At 46.3% G+C, this 10,735-nt stretch overlaps 1 protein-coding gene across 1 annotated transcript in view; it reads right to left on the reverse strand.

Moving 5' to 3' along the window:
- The window catches only part of ACSF2 (acyl-CoA synthetase family member 2), a 31,555-nt gene extending 21,171 nt beyond the window's left edge, over positions 1-10,384 (reverse strand). The window contains exon 1 of the mRNA XM_019981985.2: positions 10,135-10,384. Within this exon, the coding sequence (XP_019837544.1) occupies positions 10,135-10,262 (128 nt within the window). The 5' untranslated portion in view covers positions 10,263-10,384. The remainder of the gene's footprint in view (positions 1-10,134) is intronic.
- Between the last annotated feature and the right edge of the window lie 351 nt (positions 10,385-10,735).

The following is a 10,735-nucleotide window of genomic DNA, read 5'->3' on the forward strand; positions in this document are numbered from 1 at the left end:
TTGGGCTCTAAGAAAAAAATAAATCATCAACAAAGCTAAGAGACAGCAACTGCCTGGGTTTACAAATTTCATTTTATATATAGGAGACAAAAGATTCACATTTAGCCTGTATTAAAGGGGGAAAAAAATCCCACAAATCAATAAGGACACGTAATCTAACAATAAATGGGCAAAGAATATGAATATTCACAGAATACATTTCAAAAGACACCCAATCTCGCTGGTAATCAGAGAAATGTAGATCAACCCACAGCAAGAACACTTTAGCTTCCCCACCAGAGTGGCAAACACGTTCTCATTCAGGAATACCAAGTATTTTCGAGGCTGAGGGGAAACAGCAGCTCTCAGTTGCTGCTGGTGGTCATAGCAGCGCAGCCTCTCCAGAATAATTTCTAGAAAAGCTGAAAATGCCAACCCTCTAACGTGGGAATTGCACTGCTGGAGATGTTGTTATATAATGGATTTGTAAACATCAGGTAGAAAGAATTACCTATATCTATAGGTGTCGGTGTAAACAGATCTCAAAACATACTTTTGGGTGAAAAAAGAAGGGCGCGGTGATATAATTTTTGCTAAAATTATAAAAGCATAAGTATTTTTATGGATAAAAAACAAAGAGCACTTATTGCTTGCTTGGCATGATTCTATGTGCTTTACAAATGATACGCTATTCTGTTTATGGATTCAGAGACATGTTAAAAGCAAAAAACGTGCTCTGACATGATGTACATTAAATTTATGACAGTAGTTCTCTGGTGAGGGGTGAGTAGGAGGAGGCTTACAAAACAGACATCAACTTGATCCATAATATTTATTTTATTTGTAGTTTTGTGTAACAAGTATGGCTATATTTTAATTTGAAGTGGTAGGTACACAGGTGCTTGTTATTTGATCATATGATTGTGTTAAAAAATTTTTTTCCATGTGAAATTTTTAAGAAAAAAAAATATAAGAGGCTTGATAATCTTCTAGGAAGGGTATTTCAACATTCGAAAGATAGAACAACTTGCTGGGAGGGACAGAATGACCCACTGGACCTGTTGTGTAAAGGGCCAGGACAAGATGAACTTTAATGCAAACAGGAAGGGCCCCAGGCTGCCCGTGATGTTCATGTGGTATCCTATCCTCCTGGGCAAGCCTCAGTCCTCAGTCAATACACTCACCCTTGTGTAAGACACAGTTCCAGCTAAGTGTACCAGTACATCTAGCTCATGGCAAATGAGAGGCAGGTGCTCCTCTTCCATCTCGCTTGCTCATCACCCCAAGATTCATTATTCAACCCAGCAGCCCCTGGACTGACCCACACACCATGGGGGCTGCATTCTCAAAGGTGTAGAGGGGCTCCTTTCGCTATTTGCAGAAAGACACTAGGCTGGTGGTTGATCTGGGAATAGAGATGGCAGATGCTTGTGAAGGAGGGAACAACTTTTAAACTGTAATATCTATTTTACCCTGAAAGAAAGTTAAACTTTTTATGTACCCATGAAGATGAGTGCCACATGTATACCAGCTACAACATGCAACCTAGTGTTTAAGAAAATGTAGATGCTGTTGTGACAGATAAAAATCCAGAGCACTAGTGAATGGTCATTTTCTTAATTGATGGCCATTTTACTGTACAGTGGCCACCAAGAGCACAAGAATGACTATAATGTTAAAAGGTCCTCAGCAAAAAATAGGAATTTCAACCTGTCTCTTAAGGGAAAAACACCCTTCAAAATAGACCACAGACTTACATGTAAAACATTAAAACTGAAAAACATTTAGAGGGACTTCCCTGATGGTTCAGCGGTTAAGAATCTGCCTTCCAATTCAGGGGATGTGGATTTGAGCCCTGGTCAGGGAACTAAGCCCATGCATTGCAACTGTTAAGCCAGTCTACCACAACTAGAGAGAAGTCTGTGTGCCAGAACGAAGACCAACAGGCAGATTTCCCTGCTAGTACAGTGGATAGGAATCCGCCCCAACGCACGGGACACCAGTTCAATCCCTGGCCTAGGAAGATCGCACATGCCACAGAGCTACTAAGCCTGTGCACCAGAACTACTGAAGCCTGCGTGCTCTAGGACCCTCGAGCCACAACTACTGAGCTGCACACCCCAACTACTGAGCCCACATGTTGCAAATACTGAAGCTTGTGCGCCTAGAGCGTGTGCTCCGCAACAAGACAAACCACTGCAATAAGAAGACGACGCACCACAACCAACATTAGCTCCCACTTGCCGCAACTAGAGAAAGCGCACGTACAGCAACAGAGCCCCAGTGCGGCCAAAAATAAGTAAACAAATTAATTAATTAAATATTTTTTAAAATCTAGAGAAAAATATGGGAGAAAAGCTTCAGGATCTAGGGGTAGGCAATAAATTTTTAAACTTGACACTATATGCACAATCTATAAACTTAATAAACTAATTTCAGCAAAATTAAAAATTTCCGCTCTGTGAAAGATCCTGTTAAAGAGGACAACAGGATGAGCTACAGAGTGGCAGAAAATATTTGCAAGCCACACATCTGACAAAGGACTAGTATCCAGAACGCATAAAGAACTCTGACAATTCAACAGTAAAAAAACCAAACAATTCAACTAGAAAATGGGCAAAAGACATAAAGAGATATGTCACCAAAAAGGATATACAATAAGCATATGAAAAGTTACTCAATATCATTAGCCATTAGGAAATGTGTATTAAAAACACAATAAGATATCACTATACACCTACTGGAATGACAAAAATTAAAAACAATGACAATACCAAATACTGATGAGGATGCTAATCGCTCATATATTGTTGGTGAGAATGGAAAATGGTACAGTCATCCTGGAAAACAGACAATTTCTGTACAACTAAACACGCAACTACCATACAAGCCAGCCATTGCACTGCTGACAATTATCCTAAAGAAACACATCTAGCTGGCCCCCTGTATCCACAGGTTCCATACGCAGACGTGGAACAGGAGACAGGGAGAGCTGCCTGCACTACTGCCATGCTGTATAAAGGACTTGACCACCACAGAGTTGGGGATTTGCAGGGGTCCTGGAACCAATCTCCTGAAGATACTGAGAAGAACTATAAGCAATTATGTTCCCAGAGAAACAAAGACTTATTTACAATCCCACAAAAACCTGTATATGAATGCATGCTGCTGCTGCTAAGTCGCGTCAGTCGTGTCCGACTCTGTGAGACCCCATAGACGGCAGCCCACCAGGCTCCCCCGTCCCTGGGATTCTCCAGGCAAGAACACTGGAGTGGGTTGCCATTTCCTTCTCCAATGCATGAAAGGGAAAAGTGAAAGTGAAGTCGCTCAGTCGTGTCCGGCTCTTCGCAACCCCATGGTCTGCAGCCTACCATGCTCCTCCGTCCATGGGATTCTCCAGGCAAGAACACTGGAGTGGGTTGCCATTTCCTTCTCCAATGCATGAAAGGGAAAAGTGAAAGTCAAGTCGCTCAGTCGTGTCCGGCTCTTCGCAACCCCATGGTCTGCAGCCTACCATGCTCCTCCGTCCATGGGATTTTCCAGGCAAGACTACTGTAGTGGGGTGCCATTGCCTTCTCCATATGAATGCATACAGCAGCCTTATTTGAAAAAACTGGAAACACCCCCAAATGTCCATCAGTGGGTGAATGGTTAAACCAACTGTGCACCCATATCAAAGAATACTATTTAGCAATTAAAAAAGGAACTACTGATACGCAAAACAACCTGAATGAATCTCCAGAAATTATGCTGAGTGAAAAAACCAGTCTTGAAAGACTGTATACTGTATGACTCCATTACATAACCTTTGGACATGATGAAATCCAATTAAAGGAGAACAGAAACCAGACCGTGAGCGGTCCTAAGGAGGGGTGGAAGTGGGACAGTAGGTGTGGCTGTAACAGGGAAACCTGAAGGATCCTTGCAGTGGTGACGCGGTATCAGTGCGAATATCCCGGCTGCGCTGCTGCACCACCGTTTTGCAAGATGTTATCATTGGGGGAAACTATATGAGATCTGTTTGTGTTATTTCTTACAACTGCATGTGAATGTACAATTATCTCAAAATAAAATGTTTAATTAAAAAAACAGCTCTTAGATGAGAAAATATTGAGGACCACAAAGTATAACTGGGCTGCCCAGTTCAGTGGGCCTAGAAGTCACACTGTCTGCACCGCTCTCTGCTGGGACAGTCCCCGGACACATTTGTTACACCTCTTCTGAGGACCCCACTTCTCAGCCTACTTTTCTGTTGCTACACCCAAGAGGTGAAATATTGGGCACAGGAGATCATGTCCTTTTCCCCACGGTTATGAAGGAAGGCTAAACTGTTTAATGTATAACACACACTTCCATGAATTCTTTTGTCAAGATCAATAGGTCACTTCTCCCCAAAGCAAGCCTTGGTTTTTGAGCAAAAGAAACTAGACACAAGAGTATACATTCTAAGATTCAAGAATAGACAAAATTAATCTATAGAGATTAGAAATCAGAATAGTGATAATCTCTGGTTGGGGAGGGAACTGACTGGAAAGAGGCACTACAGAAATTTCTCGAGCTGTGCTATCTCTATGGCAGCCCAGTCACATGGGTCTCTGGAACACATGAAGCATGACTAGTCTGAATTGAAGCATTCTGTAAGTGTTAAATACACACAAGATTCAGAAGACTTCATGAAATAAAGAATATTAAATACCTCCTTAGCAATTTTTACATGATTGATTGCATGCTGAAATGATACTTTGGCTATACTAAGTTAAAGAAAATATATCATTAAACTTATTGCCTATTTCTTATTACTTTTAAAAATATGCCTACTGAAAAACATGACACTCCATATGTGGCTCACATTATATTTCTACCGAATAGCAGTGCTTTACAGTTATGGACACGTTTTATATCTTGGGGTGTTGAGTAATGGGTGTATACATTTGTTAATATTCATCAAACTGCACACTTATGATTTGTACATTTTACAGTTGCATTATACCATAAAGTCCCATGGTCTTTCCACCACCCAACATAACCTTCCTGATGGAGTCCACAGCTTACAAAGAACACAGACTACAAAGAACCCCAGAGTGGTAAGAGCTACAATAAAGATTTTGGGCAGGGCACTCTATATTGGTGGAAGCTTCCGTTTTTAACTCCAATAAAACTGATAGTGTATGCGTGTTTGTAGAAGACAGAGGGCATTTTCAAAAGCCTGAAATACTTGGGGACGGGAGGCATCTATGCTGCAGATTTTCCACTGGGCCACTGTTCCGAGCTACTGGGGAAAGTACACAGAAGTCAAGGGTGAAGGCTGATTCAGAACAGTTGCCCTTGGTGGCATCACTAAGGCACATACGTGGTTTGAAAAAGAAAGTGAAAGTGTTAGTCACTCAGTCATGCTCAACTCTTTGTGATCCCATGGACTGTAGTCCACTAGTCTTCTCTGTCCATGGAATTCCCCAGGCAAAAATACTGGAGTGGGTAGCCATTTCCTTCTCCAGGGGATCTTTCCAACCCAGGGATCAAACCAACGTCTCCTGCATTGCAGGCAGATTTTTTACCATCTGAGCCACCAGGAAAACCCCACATACAAGGTTTAGATCTTTACTTTCTAGGGTCAAACCCTCAATGTTTTCTGTTCACTCACAGAGGGCTAGAGAAAACCAGAGAGTCCAGAGGTTAGGATGAGTTCATAAGGGTTCAAGCACAAGTAACATTTCATATAAGTATTAAGGCTTCGAACTTCCACCACAGCCCTCTTGGATTCAGGGATCCAAGCCTCAAAGCCCAGACTCCCTGGAAATCACAAAATGTCCACAGAAATATTGTAGAGTGCTTCTTGTCCAAGTGGTCCATTTTACAAAGAAATCATGGTCCAGAGAGGTTGAGGGACTTGCCGAAAGCCATACTGAACTAAGCCATACAAAGGCTGGGTTTGCTTTCCTGTCACCTGACTCCTAAACTGAAAAACACATACATGCCAATGAGAGTCACAGAACATGATTTCTAAACTAGAAAAACAGCTTGTTTATTTCTAAAGGGAGAGGCACTTGGCAGAGTTAGTGGTACCTGTCATTTATCAGGACAGTCTTCTAGCAAGGCCCCTTCAAGAGATGAAACTATATTCTGTACTTTGTTCAGTATATAATTGGGGGTGGGGGAAAGCAGCCCTTTATACTAACACTCAGCATAAGCATGGATAGGTCTGCCAACACAGAGCAGCCACAGCTTGGTTCAAGCAGTTGCCTCTGCTAGAACTGTCTTTCTCCTACTCTCCAGGCAAGGCTCTAACCTGTGGGCCTTGGGGTCATTGAAGGAGTGTGCAAAGCCACTGTTTCATAAGTATTATCTGTATCATAGTCTCATCAATGCAGTGGGTTGAAAATCTGAGTGCTAGGCTGTGGGTTATGGATTTTCTTATGTGACCTCATTTAATTCTCACAAGTACAAAACAAAACTTACACAAAACTAAAGTCTTAAGTTCAACTTGGTCCCAAAGCTAGAAAGTGATTCTTTTGAACTCAGATCTGTCTGGTTCCAAAGTCTTTGTAGATTGAATAAATAAATAATGTGGGGATGTTGGGAGGGCTTCATACCCAGGGTTTAAAGAGTTCAAGCACAGGCAAGGGTTTATACAAGTATATAGGCTTCATCCTTCAAACCACAGCCCTGTTACTGGAGGGATAAGATTCAAATCCCAACTTGTTTAGGAAGTCTAACCTAATCCCATTCCAACCTATCAGATTCTTCCCTGCTCTGACTGAGCACCCTTACTGCCTTGAATCAGTGGGTCTGTGATCCTTATCTGCAGATCCCTTTTAGGCAAAGAAGTATCTGGAAACAAGTTTACTCATCCTTGTATCCCACACTGGACCTCCACAGTGGATTGCATACCGATTGCATGCAAGGCAGGAGACGTAACTAAAACCATTGTGTACCATTCACTGATTACAATGTCCAGTGTCCACGTTTATAGTTTATTTTCTATGATTACACTTAGACTGGAGTAATGAGTAGAGATATCATTACCAAATACTTTGTTAATCATCTTCGGTAGATTATGAGAAGAGCATATTTTTGTACATTGATTTCTACCCAAAATAATTCGTAGCTTAATATAATCCCCTGATACAGGGACATCCCTTTATAGCTTCCACTACCAGTCCCACCTGATTATAGTCATCCCTCTGGAAGGTGTTCCATGAAGTCCATTCACACCCTTGCCCCGACCATCAGCGCTGAGTCACTGGAGGCACCCCGCCACCCTCACTGAGGGTCACACCCGATTCTGAGAGGCTTGAGCCATGGTTCCCTCTGTCTTCACCACCTCTGAGTGCTTCCAGCACCCCAGATACAGTTGCCTCTCAGGCAGCCCCAGGCCAGCTTTCGAGGTCTGAAGGAAACCTGTTTATCATAGGTTCACCAGGAATCAGCATCAGATTCTGTCCTCCAAGAGTGCCTGAAGCTCCAGATTAGATTATCTGCCTTCCCTGGGGAAGCAGGGAAGGCGTTGGTAGTTCAGGAGGTTTGGACAGCAATGGACAGTTTCTTCTTTCCTTCTGGAAAAAAGACTCTGGACATCCCTGACTTGGGTGGATAAGGGATTGTCCAGCAGATCCAAGGGCTAGACTTGGGCCTGGCAGAGGCTGACATCTTGGTAACTAGCCATGAGAGGAACCAGATGCAAGCAAGAGGACACTTTCTTGAGGGACTCCTCTCCTACCTTCAAATCACTTGAAATTTCTACACAGACCCCATCTGGAGGTTCTCAGGGACCAACCCTGCCCCAAAACAAAGACTGAGAAGAGCAAGCCTTTGTCAGTACAGCAAGCAGTAGCATTAGTGACAAACTCCACATAGGCTCCAAGGTTAGGTAACGTACTTAAGGTCATGTAGCAAGTAGGTAGAGGAGCCAGGGCTATAACCCAAAGCAATCTATACAGTCTAGTCTATAACCCAAAAAGTTCTTGCTTTTTCCTAACAGGTAAAACTGGGGATCTGATAAGTAACAGGCATGGGGTGTTGGTCAGCAAGAAAGCAGTCTAGGGTTTCCCTGGTGGTTCAGTGGTTAAGAATCCACCCTGAAATGCAGGGGACACCGGTTTGATCTGTGGTCCGGGAAGATTCCACATGCTATGGAGCAACTAAGCCTGTGCACCACATCTACTGAGCCTGTGTTCTAGACTCTGTGAACCGCAGCTACTGAGCCCATGTGTTGCAACTGCTGAAGCCCGTGAGCCTACAGCCCGTGCTCTGGCCAATAAAAGAAGCCACCACAATGGGAAGCCTGGCACACTGCAACTAGAGAGTAGCCCCACTTGTTGCAACTAGAGAAAGCCCGTGTGCAGCAATGAAGACCCAGTACAGCCAAAAAATAAATCAACAAATCCTAGAAAGAAAGAAAGCAGGTTGTACGTGACCAGATCAGAAACAGTAAAGTACAGAAGTCCGGGAGTTTTTCACACCATGGCTCCTAGAACACTGAGTAGTAATCATGCTGACTTATCTTCTCCCTCATTGGACTACAAGTTCCTGGAAGACTGGGTTCTCTGGCTTTCATAACAACAGCATCCACCTTGTGCTTGGCATGGTGTAAGCGCTCAGGAATATCTGTTGAATGCTTGAGACTCTTGAGGGTTTCTTAAGAGCAATGTAGGAACAAAATCAGGTTAAACCACCACAGTCAGTAGGCAAGGCCTTAAGCACAAGGGAGTGGCAGGCATGGAAGGGAATTAGGCCAAATGCTCAGGAAATCTTTCTCTGGATCCATGGATCTCCTCCTGACAGAGTCAGAATTTCTCTGAGGCCTGGTGCCCCTAATCCGTGATTGTAAGCCTGTAGCAGGCAAGAGGTCTGCTTTGTTTGCACATAAAGTCAAAGGTCAGGAAGGATACCATGTGGCCAAAGGTGGCCTGACCTAGCATCATGAAACATGTTCACTTTGGAGAGTAAATAAGGAAAGCCCTCACAGTCTCAGGAGCATCCTGAAGACCAGAGGTGAGGCTTGGATGCTACAGGCTAGCCATGGCAGAGCTTGCCTGGGGAGGCACCGGGAGGTAGTGAGTGACCAAGCTAGAGGAGAATTGTTTTCTTCATCAGAATCCCATCTGCTGACGCTCCTTGAGCCACTGGGTCTCCCCAGAAAATTAGGCTTGGTGATCCGAAAGCACGGCATATGCTTTCCATCTTCAGAAACCAGCATGTTCAAAACACTGTGATCTTGGAACTCCAGCCCAAGAAGAGTCTGCTGTCTCCCTCCAACTTCCCTCCTCCTTCTTTTGTTTTTTTAAACAAGCAGTTCTCTCAGACAAGAAACCTCTTCCGGCTTCTTGTCCCTTTTCCATGCCCAGGCCTACACTCCATCTGGTGTTCAAAGCTGTGTCCTGACCCCAGACCTAGTATGTGGCCTAGCTGGGTGGCAGGGCAGACTCATTGGTGCCCAGGCCTCCCTCTGCTGGGTGCTGAAGGTAAAAGCCACCACTGATCATATCAGTGGGAGCCCAGTTCTGCTTAATCAACACAATTTCACAACTGCAGACTTACAAAGAGGTAGCATTAACTTAGTTCACTGCTGCAGAGCACATCCTCCACCTGCCAGCCCCCATCCCACCCTCTGCATTAAGGACAGAAGAAAACAGACCCAGTAAGTAGTAAGGAGCCAAGCAGTGTTAGCAGTTGGTGAGAAGAGCAGACACTGCAGAGCTTAGTGGCCTGGGGTGGACAACATGGCGTGGGAGGTCCCCGAGTTTATCAGTGAAAGGGGTCTAGCTCAGAGGCAGTGTCCTGGAGACAGAGCACAGGCCTTGCCCTTGCCCCTCCCCCTCAGGACAGGCTGCTAGAGGCTCCACTTCTGGTCATCAGTGTGCCCACCAATGGGAGAGCCTAAAGCCCCGGACCAGAGCCCAGAGTCAGTGCAGGGTCCCTGACAGCCACCAGCTGCAGCCACCAGTCTGCTGGGACAGGCCAGCATTTCCTGTTGCCTGAGTGCAGGTGCGGGGGGGGGGGGGGGGGTACCTACTCCTTGGCGTGCGCCACCCGGCGGAGGTGGGGCAGCCGAGGACCTCCCAGCCTGAGCGCGATCGGCCCCCAGAGAGGCTCTGAAGGATCCTCAAGACCCCATCCCTGGGGACTGACCCGTCCCTCTCCTCCAGGGCCGCGTACCTGAGAGGACGGACGCCCCACAACCTCGCTTCCTGCCAAACCCGGGAGAGGCCGACCCGGGCCCCCAGCACCCTCGGGCTCCGGGCGCACAGCCTCGCGACGCGCAGCATCCCGACGTAGACAGCCATGGCTCGCGACGCCCGCGTCCCAGCCAGAGAAAACTTTTAAAGTGCGCTGAGGCGGGGCGAGCGCGGAGCGGGCGGGGAGGCGGGAGGGTCGCCTCTGCCTATGGGTTTCGGAGGACTCGGTGCCGGGCGGGCGGGGCGGAGCGAGGCGAGGCCGAGAGAGGCATGGAGGAAGAGCCTGCTCGCGGGCCACCATCCCCTGGACCCGCAGCCCTCCCCCTCCTACCCCCACCCTCGGAGAATTGCCCTGGTTTCCCTCCGGATCGGGCGTCCACGGCCGCTGCCCAAGGCAGGTCTCCCTTCCCAACCACCAGGGGCCTGGGTTTGGAGGCGCAAGACTTTGTTGATTTCGTGGAGGGGCAGCCAGCTGCGCGGCGAGGTCAGACCCGGCCACCGCCCCCCGCCCTGACCCGGCCACCCCCCCGGTCTCCCGTCCGCGAGCCGTGTTGGCCCGGAGGGGGGGCGGGTCACGTGTG

Source organism: Bos indicus, chromosome 19, assembly GCF_029378745.1.
Source record: "Bos indicus isolate NIAB-ARS_2022 breed Sahiwal x Tharparkar chromosome 19, NIAB-ARS_B.indTharparkar_mat_pri_1.0, whole genome shotgun sequence".
Classification (NCBI taxonomy): Eukaryota; Metazoa; Chordata; class Mammalia; order Artiodactyla; family Bovidae; genus Bos; species Bos indicus.